Here is an 18,852-nt window from a genome sequence, read left to right as displayed (position 1 = left end):
TCATTCATCAACACTTCTATATAGTCACTCATACATGTACTCAGTCATCACATGTACTCATACACCTATACATCCTGTTACACACCTACACTCATACATAGAGTTACTCACACACATACTCACACATGCAAATAAACATCCATTTACTTGCATATACAGCTATACACACACCACTACACTTACTTCTACAGAAACGTACACATACTTACTCTCTTAAACAATCACTTATAGAAACACATACTTATTCATACAGGAACTCTTCCAATCTCTCATATATCCTCACTTATATACATCAATACTCACATATACTAGTTTAAAACATATGGACTTACTCATAAAGACACTATTGAGACAGTCATTCACTCTCTTACTCACCCATACACACACTCATCCACCCATACTGTCCTGCTCACATACTGTCTTCAAAACACATACAAACAGTGAGTCACTCATTCATGCATCTATACGCTAAGTAACATCCCCCACTGAACCATACAGACACTCATACTGATACTCTAAAAACGAACTAATAACCCAGATACACACTCATGTAGCTACTCACCAACCCATGCAGCCACTTATACACAGAGTGAGACACTGATACAGATATTTAAACATTACTCACTAATACTTGTATTCACTAAGATACTAGTAATAAGTCAGTTATACATTTAATTTTACCAAAAAAAACATCCATTTAGGCACTTATTTACCCATTTATTCTTCCATTAACCTTTAGATATACATATATAAAAAATATTTATTTTTCAGAAAGACACATTCACTTGATGATGTCATCAAAGAGGTCATCAGTGATGTCATTTGAGATGTCATCAGTGATGTCATGAGTGATGTCACTGACTATGTCATGAGTGATGTAATATGTGACGTCATCAGCAGTGGATTGCGGTCGCGCGAGTTATAGTTAGCTGAACTAACTATAACGGGGGAATTTCAATGGTTTTGTACGAGTGGAATGTTCAGCTAACTATAACGTGTGAAACCTATGGTTTTTTCAGTGAATGAATATATATATATTCTATAAACTTATAAACTCTTATAGCTGAACTAACTATAACGGGGGAATTTCAATGGTTTTGTACGAGTGGAATGTTCAGCTAACTAGAACGTGTGAAACCTATGGTTTTTTCAGTGAATGAATATATATATATTCTATAAACTTATAAACAGTTTAAAATGTTTTTTTTTTTATAAAGGGTTTTTCAAGGTGTGCGCACCGTGCGCGCACCGCGCAATATTTATAAAAAAATGGTCATGGTCCCCCTGAGAAGGCCTAGGGGGTCAGGGACTCACTACCCTGCCCCCTTTTCACGTTCTCCACTTGTGTTTTTAGCTCTCTTCTGCCTCTAAAACTCAAAATGGCGGCGGGGGGAGCGCGCACCACGCGATTTTTTGCAAAAAAATAAAATGTTTTTTGCATCCTTCGGGGGCCTTCAGGGACCCCCTGACAAAGGCTAGGGGGTCAGGAACTCTCTACCCTGCCCCCTTTTCACGTTCCCCACCTTTCTTTTTCACTGTAACACACAAAATGGCGTCCGACACTTCCTGATTTCGACCGATTGGAATGTTGACTGACATCTAACCACCAATCAGAATTACGCTCGCGGACATATGGTGCGCGCACCGTGCGCGCACATAGATATTTATGTACTTTTAACTGCAATTTTCTCAGGAACTACTGAACAGATTGACACCATATATGCAAAAGGCACATGCCTGACCTGAGGACTACCTCTTTACCAAATTTCAAGTAATTCTGTTCAGCCGTTCGGGCTTTACCTTCGACTAAAGGTCCTATGGGAAAATGCATGGGGAAAACGCGTTTTGGGACCCCCCCTTTTTCTCGGCCCCCGCTTGACGAATCAGCCCGAGACTTTCAGGGTAGGAGCTGAGCGGAGCGCCCCATTCGGTTTGAAAATTTCGCGAGGATTCGTCAACCGGCGCCAAGGTTATTCAAAATAGAATTTTGAGATTTCCTATGGAAACTAGGTTGTAACTATAACTATCTACTGGCGACCGCCAGTAGATAATATATATGTATATAAAATTCATCAATCAGCCCATCACTAACAATAGCTTTGCCTGTTTGCAAGCTCTGGACACCAACGTTGATTTCAGTTATGGAGAGTGGCTTAGTTAGTGGAAGCTGATGTGTATCTTCCAGGCAGGCCAGGCAAATGCTATCCAGGTGCGCACGGATATCACTGTGAGTAGCAGTCATGAAGATATGATAGCATCCGGAGTAGCAGTTGGATATTCTAGATAACATTTCATTGGTGAGAGTCTGGAAAATGCATTATTGCGCTTTCGATAGGAATCGCATCAGGGTCGTGGTGGATGCAGACTGTGGCTGCAAACTGCATTTTACATAGCCAGTCTCGTACCTAAGGTCAAGTTAAGTTCACCTTCCCATAGTAAGGTACAGGGAAATATCGGAATCAAGTTGCCATTACCACTTAAAAAAAAAAAAAAAGAAAAAGGATGGGCAGTCTGGGTTTGGATTACAAGTGTTGACAAAAGTGACATCTTAGTGGCCTACTATTCCTTACAATATCAGATATTGCCCTTCAGTATTCACAGCTACATCTAGGTGGTAGGAATGACCACATCTAACAAAAATGATGACACCTCGAAAGTAAGCGGAATATGACATAAAGAAGCTGAGCGCTCCATCCACACTGTGGTTCCAAATATTAGTTTAGATGCATTTCTTGAAGTGGGACGATATATACATTATGTCTACTTAAAACACTAATACAAACCTGAATTTGTAGCGGTTGCTTATCTTTTCCCCAATGTCCCAGGTTGTGAGATAAATAATCCACTCTACTTTCTAATCTTGCATCTGAGATGCGAAGATATAATGGCCCTAGATGCGTTAGCTCTTATTGTGTTGATTAGAGAAGATAATATTGAACCGCTGCACCAGAATTAGACTAGCAAACTGCAATATAGAACAAGTTTCCGATCCACCCCTCCCACACTGACCACTTACTGGTCGGTGATATCTAGCCCCATTGACCATCTAGCTGAACCAGGTACCTGTGTCCATAAATAAGGGCACATCCACAGCTGAAATCAACGAGCACAGAAGGTGACGAGCATGGGGGCAACAAGGACATGGCCAAAACAACCACCAGTAGGTAGAGGTGCCTGGGACAATATGTTAGACAGGGTTCATTCACAGCTACTGAGCTGTTTGCCTCAATCACGCAACAGTACTAATCACCAGGAAGCAGAAGATTACCCTTGGTGCTGCTCACTCATATCATATGAGTACAGTACTGCCAAGAAGTTAATGAGCTATGCCATCAGAAGAATAGGTTAACATCAGACCAGACCATGAACAACACTGCCAGCCTCTTCCCATACAGCATAATGGCGTGCATATTGAATACGGTCAGTTAGAAGACTGGTTACATTAAGCAGCTATTGGAAAATCTGAAGCAGGAGAGATATGTAGGTTAACAGAACTTGGATGATAGTAACAATAAAGTAGGAACTATGATCTTGGAGCAGCTGGAAGCAATTAGTTTCCCATGGAAGTGCAAAGGGCCACCCACTGACCCTTCCAACTTTTTCCCTAGGTATCCTATGACGCAATTCTTCAGGAAAGTAACAGTTAGACGTGGATCGTTGAAGTATGGTATTTGCCCGCCATGATCTCTAGGTAAGCTGGCTAGATAATGACTGTGTGTCGGCTTGTAATTTTTCTGGACTGTTATGATTGCCAGATTGGCCTCCTGAACTGCAACTGTGATGATCCAGGAAGCTGGAGATAGAAAAGCCTCAATAGGATAATTTGCACATTTTTCATTATAGTCTTTAATAGTGGTGGGATCTCATCCTCGGCCTTTCTGGATGAACATACATCACTCCCCACCTCAGGCATCTCCACTGGCTACCCGTAGAGAAAAGATGGTAATTCAAGCTGCTGACCCACACACACAAGGCTCTGCACAACCAAGAATCTGCCTACATTAACCACCGCCTAAACTTCCACCAACCGTCGAGAAGACTATGCTCCCCCTTCCTTTCACATGCCCATACGTTCGCATCTACCGAAGCAGAAGAGGAGGGTAGCTCCTTCTCCCACATAGCAGCAAAGACCTAGAACAGCCTCCCCAAGCACCTACGGACCATCACTTCCTTTCAGGAATTCTGAATGTCCCTCAAGACATGGTTGTTCAACTAAGCCTCCAAGACCTGCAAGCTCCTGGATACCCTATTGGATGATGAGCAATCCTGATTGATTGAGTTCTATGTTTTATGTGTGCATGTTAATATAGGATTTGCTGTGGCACCAGGCAGGTTAGGTCTCAGTAGGAGGTGGGCACTCTTCACTACACTATAAATAAGAGCAAGAATGTTGACCTATCAAACATGTCAGCAAGTAGGGACACCACAAACTAAGTTATTTTTTCAGCTATCCTGTATTTGTCAACTCTAAAATGTTGGTTATATAATTGTTATTTTTTTCTTGAGCAGGTCTTTAAGTCCTCTTGTCAGGACTTTTTTTTTTTTTTAGTTCCAAATCTTTTTCCTCCTGGAGGCACTCTTTTAGTCTTCAATGTCGAAGATGTGGTGCCCAGCCATGTCCAAGTATGCTTGTCCAAATGCTCATTTATGTGGTCTATGCAGAGTATGGGAGAATCAATTTTGCCGTTGATGGCAATAAGGGTTTTCTGGAAGCTCAGCTCTTCTGTTTAAGGATCGATTTCTAGCTAAGAGGACACAATTTAGCAACATCAATAAACTAAATACCAAACCAGATAAAATTGTTTGCCCATTTTAATACTGTAAACTTCAATAATATATTCAGTATGTAGCATCAAAATAAATCGTAGACCATTTATGTAAAGAGGTCTTACACTCTCTGCAGGTATCTTGGTGAAATTTGACAGAGCTGTACATAGGTCAGCCACTGCTCCCATTTTTGGAACTGTTACACGGTACTGAAAAACAAAATGGTACATTTGAGGAACAACCTTTGCTTATCACATTTGTCAAAAACCAAACATTAAGTGATTCAGCTGTTAAACAATTACAGTTAATTGACAACAGTAAATGACAAAACATTACTTCCTGTAACCAATTCATCGAATACACTCTTGGAACTAAAAATGGTACAGGAAAACTCTGAGGCCTGATTTTCATCATAGTGCAATGCAGAGAGCCCTCTTTAAGTATACGTATGGGAGGAGCTATATTAGGTAGGATGGAGCTTTTACTGAAATGGAAGCATTACACTTGTTGGAGTGTAAAGTTCCTTGCTGTTTTATCAGACCTCAGCAGCCTAACCATTTGTGCAGACATAGTAATGTAATGCGTAAACTGCAATGTAAAAGATAACATTCATTACTTGTTAGCAAATGCATCTAAACCTAAGGTGAACCACAGTTGCCATTCAACAGTAGATGGAAAGCAATAAGATGGAGAACTCACCAGAAGAACAAGTTACTTACCTTCGGTATGGCTCTCTATGATGCATACTCTAACCGAAGATTCCTCACATTTAGAATATTCCTAGTCGCCATACTGCAGCAAGATTTTAAAGCAACAGATGCTGGGTGCTCCCACAGGACTTCAAGGCAAACTTGCACTGCTTTGGAAGTGACAGAGCGGAGCCACAAATAGGCACTACCCCTGCACATCATTCCATTTATCCGCCCTCCAGAAGAGAATAAGCGGACACAAATTACAGGTATCAGTGTGCAATAGTCTTACTAAGGCTTCTTTACAATGGATACCTACAGAGCACCTCCCAACAGGCTGAGCACTGAGAAGTGTATTCAAACCAAAACGTCCTGCAGGTTTGAGAGGCCACAATGTGTCCCCCACCACTGCACCTGGCTGTCAAAGTAGAGTTTTGTGAATGCTTACACCAACACCCATGTTGCAGCAAGGCATATATCTAGCACAGAAATACCTCGCTAATGCCGTCATGAAGACCTTAGCTCTGGTGGAAGAAACCCTGAGGCCTTCTGGGGGTTCTTCTTAGCCGGGTAGCAACACTTTTATATACAGGACTATCCATCTTGACAGAGCTTTCTTCTGTACCGCCTTCTCTTAGCACCAGCAATTTCCACAAAAAGTTGATAATTAACATAATACTGTTGTGTTTTCAACATAAAAGCTTAAGGCTCTCTTGGGGTCAAGGAGCTGAAGACTCTCCTCTTATTTCAAGGGATGAGGTAGAGAGATAAAAGCAAGCACAGTGAGGTTGTCCTACTTGAAAGGTTGATACCGCTTTAGACAGAAAGGCAGCCCGGGTCCCCAGCACCAATATGTCTGGAAAGGTGGTGGCGTACAGAGGCTGAACTAACAGAGCCTGCAGCAGTATATTACGGTGTGCAGAGGTTATCACAAAGATGAACTCCATTTTCATAGCCAAGAGCAGCAAGTAATAATTGTAAATAGTCTTCAATAGCAGGCACGAGGAACCAAATTAAAGGTCCTACTGAGTCATTATCAAAGACTTCGGGGGGCACACGTGTTCGGCCTTTCAGAAAACACATCACAATAGGTGATTTAAAAAGAAAAGGCTGATCTGGAAAACATAAGAAGGCTGAAAGGGGCGACATGCAACTTTTAGCTATGCCCACTGCAATGCCTAGCTGGGTCAATGGTAAAAAAAATAACACATGAGAAGGTTTTCCCTGTAGGACATCAAGATTATTGCCCCTACAACTACCACAAAAGTTTCCCCAGCGTCCAGAAGAACAAGTTACTTACCATTAGTAACGCTGTCTGATAGAGACTATCTAGCTGCAGATTCCTCACCCTTCCCCAGTCATCAGACTAGATCCATACACTTTTCAGCAATACCACTGAACACCTGAAGGTCATGCTGTGCGGCTCCGCAGCGTTCTGCTCCAGAAATGACATGCGGAGCCTATTGCTCTAGAGACTGTCCACGCTTCAGACGCAGAGCCCCAAAAACATATTGCTAAAGCAGTGTGCACTTTCCTTGTCTTGGGATCTTATTAATGGATAGCGTCCAATAACAGAAGAGGGAGAATCAGAGGGTCGGGGGAGGAATCTGCCTGTTGGAGTCTGTACCACAGAGTTACCGAATTCAAATGACATTTTCTTCTGATAGAGACTTCTAGCTGTAGATTCCTCACCTTTTGAGTAGATCCCAAAACTGTACCTATTAGTTGGTGGGTCTGTGCATGGACTCAATCCAGAAAGTGCTGCAGGATCAAGCAGGCCAAGTACTTTTCTCGGCGAACCCGACTGTGCAGACAATAGAGCATATGGAGGGACGCCCATGTAGCCGCCTGGCAAAAGTCTAGTGAAGGGACTCAATGCGAATGCAGTAGAAACAGCTTTAGACCTGGTAGAACGAGCACGCATCCTTCCGGTGGCTGTTTTTTAGCCAATGCATAGTAGATCTTAATGCAGAGCTCCACCGGATGGAAGATGGTTTTCTTCTGTACAGCCTTGTCGTTTTCACCCTTGAGAACCCCAGAAAGACAGGACTGTCCACCTGGTGGTCTTTTGTACGATTTATGTAGAAGCTTAGCAGTCTCTTGGGGTTAAGGTGATGGAGTAACTCCTCCTCCTAAAGTGGGGTGAGGGGGAGCATAGAACGCCAGCAGGGTAACAGTCTGACTAACATAGAATGCCATCACAACTTTTGGCAAGCCGTATACTGGAATCCACAGAACCAGTTTGTCTCCGAAGTAGGTGATGTACGGCGGGTTGACACAAAGAGCTTGAAGCTCACACGCATGTGGCGCTGATGTTATGGCAACTAGGAACACTATCTTAAGGGTGAGAAGCCACAAGGAATAGCTGTAAAGCGGCTCAAAGGGGGTGCTCATTAGAGATTTGAGGACAAAGTTAAAGTCCAGCTGACACAAGATAGAGAAAAAGGAGAAGAAACTAGTTGTGTAACCCTTTTATAAACTAGCATAACAGGGAATTTGTACAAAGAGGGCTGAACCGGCAACTGTGCGTGGGCTAAGAACAAAACAAACATAACACATCAGACAGCTTTGCCTGAATGGTGTTGATCTGCAGAGAATCGCACCAAGCCACAAATCTGTTCCACTACTGTCTTATCAAATGTTTGTTGAGGGGACCCTGACTGCCAACGTGACATCAACCACCTCCGGAGAAAGATCAATGGTGTTCAGCTGTCGCTGCTCAATCTCCATGCATGAAGGTGGACTTTGTGAAGGCCTGGGTGCAGAACCCTGCCCTTTACTGCAACAGTAGGTACTCCCTGGGGAGCAACTTGATCAGAGGACAGATGCTTAAGCCCAGGAGATATGGATAGAAAATCTTTGTGCCCAATACGGAGCCACTTGGATGACTTGGACCTAGTCAGTCCTGATCTTCTTGAGAACTCGGGCAGGAGTGGTATCGGCGGTAAGGCATACAGGTGTCCCAAGTTCCACCTGAGGCAAAACATCTACAAGCAAGAGAAGCGTTGGAAACTTCAATGCGCAGAAGTGCTGGTAGGGCTCATTCTTGGCGGTGGAGATAAAATCAGTCCAAGGTGCTCTCCATTTGTGTAAGAGACTATACCTCACCTCCAAATAGAAGTGCCATTTGTGATCCACGATGGGCTAATGGCGGAGTTGGTCTGCGCTGGCTTGCAATAATCCAGCCAGGTGGTACTTACTTAGGCCTACTACCCCTCCTGGGGTGTAGGGCATCAACAAGGACTCTCCCGCCATCTCTGTCCCGGGCTTTTCTTTAATCTGACTCCAGGTGTAACCCATTGCCATGCAGTCAGCCTTGAGGCCTCTCCACCAGGTGTTTCTTGGCCTTTCTCTTTTTCTTTTTCTTTTCCCTCAAGGGTTCCAGGTCAGGGCTTGTCTGGTGGAGCTTGATGCAGGCTTGCTGAGGGTGTGGTCTATCCAGCCCTAGAGTCTTTTCCCGATATCTTCATGAACAGGTAGTTGGAAAGTCTGCTGCCATAGGTCATTGTTGCCGATGATGTTTGGCCAGTGGATTTGGAGAATTTTCTTCAGACTGGTGTTGATGAATATCTGGACTTTGTTGGTGGTGGTCACTGTTGTCCTCCACGTTTCTACTTATACAGAAGGACTGATTTTACATTGGTGTTGAAAAGCCTGATCTTGGTTTGCAGTGTTAAGTCCTTGGAGCTCCAGATATTCTTTAGCTGAGTGAAGGCAGCCCTAGCTTTGTTGATTCTTGCCTTGATGTCAGCCTCTGTGCCAACCTGCTCGTCTATGACACTGACCCAGGTAGGCGAAGGCCTCAACCTCTTCCAGTGCATCGCCTGCGAGAGTGACTTCAGAAGTGCTGGTTGGGTTAGCCTTCAGGATCTTGGTTTTTACCCTGTGGATGTTGAGGCTATGTTGTGCTGATGTAGCTGACAGTCAGTTTTCTCTTGCATCTGCTGATGGGTATGGGAGAGTAGGGCCAGGCAGTCTACAAAGTCCAGGTTGTGGAGCTGCGTCCAAGGAGTCAACTGGATCCTGTTCCTTTTCCTTGGTATGAATGTCTTTATGACCCAGTCAATGGCCAGCAGGAAGAGAAAAGGTGAGAGCAAACAACCTTGGCAGCCTCTGGTCCGCACTAAAAAGGCTTCCATGAGTTGCTCTCCATGGACTTTCTTGCAGGTCATTCCTACGCAAGAGTACGTGATGATTCTTACAAGTTTATCTGGCACACCGTAGTGGCGGAGGAGTTTCCAAAGGGTCTCTCTGTCCACGCTGTTGAATGCCTTCTCATAGTCTGTTGACAGAGGGATGAGTTCCATTCTAATGACTGCTCAATGATGATGCGCAGTGTTGCAATCTGGTCAGTGCAGTATCATTTTTGCGGAAGCCAACTTGCTGGTTTCGCAACTGTGTCAACTTGTTTCTGGATTCTGTTCAGGATGACTCTGTGGAACACTTTGCTTGGGGTTGATAGAAGAGTTACTTCCTCTGTAGTTTGCACAGTTACTCAGGTCACCTTTCTTGGGAATATTGATGGGATATCCTCCTTCCAGTCAGATTGCACCTTTTCCTCTTCCCAGATTGTTCCAAACATGGGGTAGGGCAGGTCTACTGATAATTCAATGTCAGCCTTCAGTGCCTCCTAGGAATGTTATCAGGTCCAGCTGCCTTCCAATTTCTCAGCTGTTTGATAGCTTGCTGTATTTCTTCCTTGGTTGGTCTGCTACAGACTATTGATAAGGCTGGTTCAGCAGTTCTTCAAAATGCTCCACCCGTCTACGCTGTCGGCATTTGTTACCCATGATTGTCTTCCCAGCTTTGTCTTTAACAGGTCTTTACCACTTGCTTTATCTGCCAAAGAGTTTCATTGTTGTGCAAGTTTCCATGGCTTGCTGGTTTCTGGGCTTCTGAGGCAAGACCATCGTTGAATCTTCTCTTGTCCGCTCTTCGGTTTCTCTGTGCTTCCTTGTTGGCTTTGGTGTATTCACCTTGAACGTTCGCTTTTTCTGCTCTTTTACGACTGTTGACTGCAGCTTTCTTTTCCTTTCTTTTGTGGATTTTGCTGTCTTGGTGGTGATCCATTCATTATGTTGGTGTTTCTTGGGACCCAGTACCTACTGGCAGGTTAATGTCCCTGTTTCTTTGTTCTTCTTCCACTGACTTTCTTCTGGATCTCTGTCGTGAGAAAGGCGGTCCCAAGCCCAGCTGTGCAAGTAAGAGGGTTATACGTAGGGCTAGCTACCATGTAACAAATCCTAGCTACAGAAACGGCACCCAGAAGACCAAAAGACATCCCGGCCATGAGGAGAGAGGAATCTCCTTCACAGAGAGCTATGACACCTTGTGCTGAAATCCAGAGCTCCCTGGAAGCCAGAAAGCCGGTCCACCTGCTTTCGACCAACACCATCACTGTCTGCACATGGTACGTGAGTGTAATGTACAAGACAGCCAAGTGGCTGCGGAGGTGAAAAAAAAATACAAGCTTTCCCTGCTTGGCATCAGCGAGACCAAATGGATACAGTCTGGACACAAAAGACTGGCTCCAGGAGGATGCTGTTGTATTCTGGACACGAGGAAGAGAACGCTATACATACTCCGGGAGCAGCACTGATTAACACGTTACTTACCTTCAGTAATGCATTATCTAGTAGAGACTATCTAGCTGCAGATTCCTTAACTTTGAATTTCCCAGGCTTCAGGATGGATCCGGAAACTTTTGCTGAGCAATACACCTTGTGCATGCCGTCGGGTGGCTCCATTCGGATCTGCACGACGTCGTCGGTAGCGTCGGTTATGACGTCCCGGTATCTATATAGGCGCCACCCTAACACGGATGTCCGTGCTTTTCATTTTTTTCCATGCCAGAAGTGCAGAGCCAGAAAGTAACTGACACAGTTGTGTGTAAAACTAAGGCCCTGAAAAGGAGAGTAACCCTAGCCCTAATAAAATCAGTCCGCAAAGCGGGGAGGCATGGGTGGGGTTGTAAGGAATCTGCAGCTAGAATCTCTACCAGATAATGTGTTACCAATGGTAACTAACTTGTTCATCTGATAGAGCCTTCTAGCTGCAGATTACTTACCTTTGAATTAGATACCCAAGCCATACCATGCCGGCGGTAGATTACAGACCAATACCTTAAACTAGGAAGTCCTGCAGGACCGAATGGGCAAAATGCCCGTCCCTATGGACCCGACTGTCCAGACAGTAGTGCTTAGCAAATGTGTGCAAATATGCCCATGTTGCCGCCTGACTGATGTCAAGAACTGGGACACCCAAAGCCAAGGCTGTAATCGCAGCCTTTCCCCTGGTGGAATGGGCCCTTAATCCCTCAAGGGCAGCTTCTTAGCCAAAGCATATTAAATCTTAATGCAGAGAGCGAACCTGCAAGAGATGGTCCTTTTCTACAGTGCCCGCCCCTTCTTGGCTCCCACATACCCCAAAAAAGAGTTGGTCGTCCACCAGTAACTCTTTTGTGGGGTCAAGGTAGAGCGACAATGCGCTTTTTGGGTCCAGACGGTGGAGGCGCTCCTCTTCCTTAGATGGATACTGGGGAGCAAAGAAGGTGGGCAGTGTGATGGATTGACCCAGATGGAATGGGGTCACAACCTATGGTAAGAATGATGCATGGGTGCAAAGCACCACTTTGTCCGGAAAGAAATCATGTAGGGAGACGTGCAAGATAACACCTGCAACTCACTCACTCACCTGGCAGAAGTAATCGCCACTAAAAAGTCTGTCTTGATAGTAAGCAGCTGGAGGAGATTGTTGTGAAAGGGCTCGAAGGGAGCACACAAGATAAGTGAGGACCAAGTTAAAGGCAAGTCCCACTGCAGCATAACATAAGGCCTGGGTGGAAACATAGGCGCCAGCCCCTCTAAAAACCTATTTAAAATTATTGGAGACATGGAGAGAGGGGGCGGGGGGGGGGGGGGGTTGGTCTGGCAGCCAAAAAGAAGCAGACAGAGCAGAAAGATAGCTCTTAAGAGTTCCCAAAGCAGAGCCCTGTTGAGCAAGGGTTAGAATGAATAGAAGGACAGTGGAAAGAGAAGTAGAATAAAAGGTCAATAGACCGTTCTGTACAGTATAATACAAATTTCTGCCAACGGCAGCCCTGGCCATCAAAATAATATTACATCGTTGGGAGGAACGTCAAAAGTCATCAACTGCTGCCGCTCAATTTCCATGCATGGAAGTGCAGAGTTGACCGGTTCGGGTAGAGAACCCTCCCCCTGCTGCTGTGACAGAAGATCCTCCCAAAGGGGCAGGCTGATTGAATGATCAAAGCTCATTTTCAGAAGCTGTGGATACCACACTCTCCTCGCCCAGTCTGGAGCCACAAGGTTGACTTGGGCCCGATCTTCAGAATTTTGGGAAGGAGTGGTATGGGTGGATAGGCGTACAGCAGGCCTGAGCTCCATTCCGACGAAAGGTGTCGACAAATGATAGCCGCCTTGGAAACTCAAGTGTGCAGTATTGCTGACACTGCGCGTTCTCTTCAGAGGCAAACAAATCTAAACAAGGTTTTCCCCACTACTGAAAAAGCCCTTGTGCCACCTCCGACTGGAGACGCCATTTGTGATCTGCTAGGCATCAATGGCGGAGTTAGTCAGCCCTGGTGTTCAGAGAACCTGTCAGGTGTCGAACCACCAGGGTTATGCCCTGCTGTTCCAGCCATGTCCAGAGACGCAGGGCCTCTCGACAAAGCGTCCACTACCCCACCCCGCCCTAATTGTTGCAGTACCACATGGTTGTCTTGTTGTCAGTGAACACGTGCACTAACTTCCTCTTGACAGAGGGAAGAAATGCTTTCAATGACAATCGAATCGCTCCAAGGTCCAACAAATTTGTGGAGACCCGACTCCACCGGAGACCAGTGTCCCCTGATCTCAAACACTCCCAAATGGCCACCCCATCCCAGAAGTGACGTATCTGTCACGACTGTGAACTATGGTTGGGGAAGGGAGAGGGGTCTGCTGTTGACCCATTCGCGGTTTGTCAACCACCACTGCAGATCTCTAGCAGTTCCTTCCGAGATCTGGACCATGTTGGTGAGATTTCCTCGATGCTGTGCCCACTCGAACTTAAGGTCCCACAGCAGAGCCCGCATACACCACCTGGCATGCTTTACCAACAGGACCAAGGCGGCCATGAGGCCCAACAGCCTCCAGGAAAGAAGCTGAAACATCAGACACAACCTGAATATCCTGGACTTGCTGCTCAGGAGAATAGGCCTGAAACTGCACTGTGTACAGAACAGTTCTGATGAAAGGGAGCATCTGCGAAGGAGTCAGGTGTGACTTCGGCACATTTCTAGAAAACCTCAGCAAATGCAGGATTTTTGCCATAGTCTGAAGGTGGGAGACGACAGGCTGGGGCGAAGACTTCTTCATAAGCCAGTCATTGAGGTAGGGAAAGACTGAAAACCCTAACCTGCCCAGATGAGATGCGACCACAGCCATCACCTTGATGAACACCTGAGGGGCACTGGTAAGGCCAAAGAGAAGCATGGTAAACTGAAAAGTGCTCACGGCCTACCTTAAACCACAGGTAACGCCTGTGGTCCAGCAGGATGGTGGGATGTGAAAATACACATCCTCCAGGTCCAACGCAACCATCCAGTCTTCTTGGTCTGGGGAAGACAAGATCTAAGATAGAGTGAGCATCTTGAACTTCTCCTTCTTGAGGAAGAGATGGACGGTCCTAAGATCTAAAATGGGCCCCAACCCTTTGTTCTTCTTCGGAATCAGAAAGTAGCAAGAAAAACAGCCACTGCCTACTTATGGAACGGGAACCCTTTTTATAGCTCCCTTGGCCAACAGAGTACTAACTTCCTCCTTGAGGAACTTCAGATGATCCTCCGTCAGCCATTCCTGATTTGGCAGAATGGGAGGAGGAAATGAAAGGCAGAGAATAGCCTTCCTGGATGATCTGCAAAACCCACTTGTCCAATGTTATGGACCTCCAGAGAAGGAGATGATGATGGATTCTCCTGCCAACTACCAAGAGGTAGACTGGCCACGAGGAGAAGAACAAAGGCCCAAGGATCTGGCCATAGCTCGAGAATCCTTGAACCGCACTAGAACCAAATCTGCATTTTCCCCAAAAGACTGGTTTCATCAAAGGGCCTGTTCATCAAATTTGCCTGGACATCACCCGAAAAGCCAGTTGTCATAAGCCAGACACTCAAGGCCCTGTCATGGAAATTGATCTGCCCAAGGAATCTGTAGTATCAATGCCACATCTTATGGTGAATTTTGCCGCATCTCTCCTGTCCTTAACTGCTTGATCAAGCACAGCCCGGGCTTCCTCCGGGACTTGTGGCAGCACTTGCGCAACAGTCTCCCAAAGGGAGTGGCACAAACGGCTCAATAAGCATGCAGTATTCACTGACCGCAATGCCAGGCAGGAGTAAGAAAACATCTTCTTCCCAAATGAATCCAGTCTCTTGGATTCCCTATCTGGAGGGGCAGAAGGGAATATGCCCTGGGATGTAGAGGCCTGCACCACCAAACTTTCAGGGGTGGGGTGTTGACTGAGGAACTTTTAGTTGCCCATCGCTGGGCGATGGTGGTGTGCAGTTGTCCTATTCACAGGAGCCCCTGTGCTAGGCTTGGACTACGTGCCTAGAAGGACATCAGTTAATGCTTAGTTAAAGGGCAAAAGGGGTTCAGAGGTGAAATCCCCAGGTTGAAGCACTTCAGTCAGGAGACTAGGCCTGACCTGCACGGAGGGCAGCTCCAGTCCGAAGACCTCAGCTGCCCTCTTAACCACCATGCATAAGATATCCCCTCCTCCGTAGCCACAGTTGGCGGAGAGAGCATGCCAGTATCTGGAAAAATGTCCAGTCCAGTGGCTTCCCCAAGTTCCCCATACCAGTCCAACTGCTCTGCACAGTCATCCTGGTGTTCCAAAGGGTCCATAGACCCCTTTCATTCCTCTTCCGAGCCCAACACATCCTCAACGTTTTTTGGCAACAACATAGAACCCCTGGGTTCAATCGGCACCAGAAACTGCATCAAGCTACATCATTCCAACTCTGTCATCGGGGAGAAGGATGGGGCTGGTGCTGCCGGTGGGCACCGGCGGCACCAAAGGGACCGACTTGGGGTCCGACACCGGAGGAGGTCACGATGCCTCGACTGGCGTTGACCCTGATCGAATCACTGAGGCCCAACCAACACTGTGGCCGGAGCCGACGGCGTCGAACCCTTCTGACTCCACGGGGCTCAAGGGCTCATCAGAGGGCACAGCCTGCTCGAAGACGGGGCGCATGGCCTCATAAAAATCTTTAATTTGAGTGGGAGTCGCTCCGGCTCCCAGAAAGGGAGGAAGACACGAAGTCGCCCCTGGCTCTAGCTACGCAGAACTGTGCCTATAGCGTAGGATGACAGCCAAGGTGAAGATGAATTCCGCTTGGGCGACTTCTTCTTGTGCCTCTTTACCCAGTGTCCCGTAGACCTCAAATCGGACGAAGAGATCTTAGGGCTCCGGGTGAGGTCCCGCAACATCCTCTTCTGTGATTAGGACCTCCGAAGAGTCTCACTGGACTGTGTCGACTGCGTGGCCTTCGGAGCTTCATAGCCTGCTCCAGCAAGGCCTTCGGAGCCATTGCCTGACAGTCCGAGCACGACTTCAAATCATGGTCGCGCTAGAGACACCAGAGGCAGACGAAGTGGGGGTCGGTAACCGACATCATGCAGAGACAGGCACCGCAAGGCTTGAACTTTGTGTTCCTCAAAGACATCCTCACATGAAGGTGGAAAATATTCAGAATTCGACAAAAAGTCGGGAAGAAACTTGGCAAAAAGCGAAAGAGGGGTAGTTCTTCCTGGAACAGCGCTTACCTGGTGCGCAAAGAAAAGAACTGATGTCTGTGTGCCTGGGTGGCGTCTATATAGGTACCACGACATCATAACCGACTCTACCGACACTGTCACATGGAGCCATCCGAAGGCGCTGGCAAGGGGAATTGCTCAGAAAAACTTTCCGGGTCCAGCCTGATGCCTAGGAAATTCAAAGGGAAGAAATCTGCAGCTAGAAGTCTGTCTCAGATGCTATTGACAGCAGCAAACAGAGGTCTGATTGGATGGGAACCCCATGGCTCCAGAATCATCATAGTTACCTTCCACACAAAGGAATCAACATGAACGGTATCCAGTGCTATGCACCTTCAAATGACAGCAAGAAAGAGGGAAAATAAAAGGTTTACAACAGATTCCAGTCCATCCTGGAGAAACATCTTGAGGGAGATTGGAGTAACACTGGGTACGATGTAGCATTAGGGCAGCTTTGCCCTTGGCGACATGAACGAGAATGGTGAAATGCTTGCTGATCTCTGTGGCCTTAACCATTTGGTGATAGGCAGTAGTATATTACCACACAAAAGAATACACAAGACAATGTGGCTACCAGACCAGTCAACAGAGAATTAGATCGGCCATGTCTACATTGCCAAGAAGTTCCGGAGATCCTGCAGGACGTAAGAGTGATGAGAAGTGGATGTGGCGTCAGACCAAGCATGGATGGAACAGACAAACCAACCCCAGCAATATAACACCACCCTCCTCAAAGATGCACAGAAATGGAGTGAATACTCATTCACTCTCAATAAGCCAGGTGGTTCACAACCAGGAAAATTCTGCTGACTTGGTCTTACAAAGCAACTAGGATTGCTAGTAGGAACAGACTCGAAAACTCAAATGAGAGGTCTCTTCTCACGTTTGGAAATGTAGAGCTTGGCTTTATTTTCCCCGATGGCTTGCTGATGCATCAGGGAGCATCTGTCACAGGAATGAGAGTCATGTGCAAAGCAGTACGTAGATTGGGGACTACAAATCCCAGGCTACCACGTTCTGCAGCCATAAGGGGTGTGGTCTGCTATATAAAATAGGAGACGCTCTGTGCTCACTATTTTGAATGGCCAGAAGAGGCAAGTGCCTCGCTTCTCCAAGGTGCAAGTGGCAAGTCCTTGCCTTCTAAACAGCCTCTTCAGAAGCCAAGGAAACTCTCTCCCCTGAGATAGTAGGAGCACAGATGCCTGTCACCATTGATATTATTTTTGTTCAAAAGAAACCAAGACTGTACTGTACTCAGCGCTAAATGGCTGTTTGTGACAGAGAGAACCTACAGAAATTCCTGAATCAGTTGGTTGGGGTTTTAATATAGATACTCTGAGCTCATCATACCAGTTGTCTTCACCGTTTTCTACAGGGTACTGGTAACTATAAGGGTCCTCAGACCCCTCCCACTTGTCCCCAAATCCAGGCCTATTGAAAAAATAAGTCACTTGCCCGGAAAGAAGGGGTCTGCACCCGGTCTGAGTCGGATGACGCGCACCCGGCTCCGTGTCAGTCAGGATTAAGATGAGGGTGGCTCCTTGATGGCATCAGGGACCATCTGTCACAGGACTGCGAGTCGCGTGCAAAGCAGTATGTGGATTGGGGACCATAAGTCCCAGAGTATCAAGTTCTGCAGCCATAAGGGGTGTGCCTTGCTATGTAAAACAGGAGACTCACCAAAACCTCTGGTCACTATTTTGCATGGCCAGAGGAGGAAAGTGCCTCGTTTTTTCAAGGAGCAAGTGGCAAGTCCTTGCCTACTGAACAGCCTCTACAGATGCCAAGGAAACCCTTTCCCCTGTGATAGTAGAGGCACTGATGCAGGTCACCACTGATCTTATTTTTGTTCAACGGGCACAAACAATGTACTGCACTTGGTGCTAAATGGCTATTTGTGACAGAGAGAATCTACAAAAATTACCTGATTCAGAGATTGGCCATAACACATCATTTATAGTGACTGGGCATCCAGGTAAAGGACAACGGGTTATAGGTGTCGCCCATTGGGCATGGAATGGTCCTAGGGACAGAAGCGCTGCCACTACTCCTTCAGTCCTCTAGGTTAGCAGCCATGCACCACTACATAAGACAGTGCTTACTGGCTGTCGGAGGCCAAAATTCCTGGTTATACACCTCAGACATCTGGAAACCATAGGGTGAAGAAACTACAAGGCTCTGGAAAAGAACTTAACTAAGGACAACTCGCCAACAAGAAGAGTTGATTCAGGTGACCTAGCAATCCATGATGGCGGACGTGTGCTAGGCGAGCACTGCTCAACCTCCAGCAATTATCCTACACTTATCCTGTTTCTACCGTCATAGTTGGAGATCCAACCGTACCCTGTGCATGGCGCGGGAGAGTTCTGCCTTTTGAGCTCCAGATCGTGCCTGGGTCATTGATTTGAGCGCTGGGGCAGCGGCCCATATTGCGGACAGCATGCAGCAAAGCTGAGGCGGGGCCTCGTGGACGTATACCGCGGCCAAGGAGACTACGTGCAGCAGGGCCGGGGCTTCCTGTGGCAGGTGAGGACACCCGTAGAGTACCTGGCTGGGCATTTGGCCACGGAGGG

At 46.6% G+C, this 18,852-nt stretch overlaps 1 protein-coding gene across 1 annotated transcript in view; it reads right to left on the bottom strand.

The window, feature by feature from the left end:
• Nucleotides 1-18,852, bottom strand: part of USP4 (ubiquitin specific peptidase 4) — a 776,462-nt gene that overhangs the window by 342,860 nt on the left and 414,750 nt on the right. The window contains exon 12 of the mRNA XM_085625029.1: nucleotides 4,893-4,976. Coding sequence (XP_085481155.1) covers nucleotides 4,893-4,976 — 84 coding nt within the window. The remainder of the gene's footprint in view (nucleotides 1-4,892; nucleotides 4,977-18,852) is intronic.

This window comes from Triturus cristatus, chromosome 9 (genome assembly GCF_964204655.1).
Source record: "Triturus cristatus chromosome 9, aTriCri1.1, whole genome shotgun sequence".
Classification (NCBI taxonomy): Eukaryota; Metazoa; Chordata; class Amphibia; order Caudata; family Salamandridae; genus Triturus; species Triturus cristatus.
Note: the sequence above shows the minus strand (reverse complement) of the source record. Positions and strands in the feature narration are given on the sequence as shown.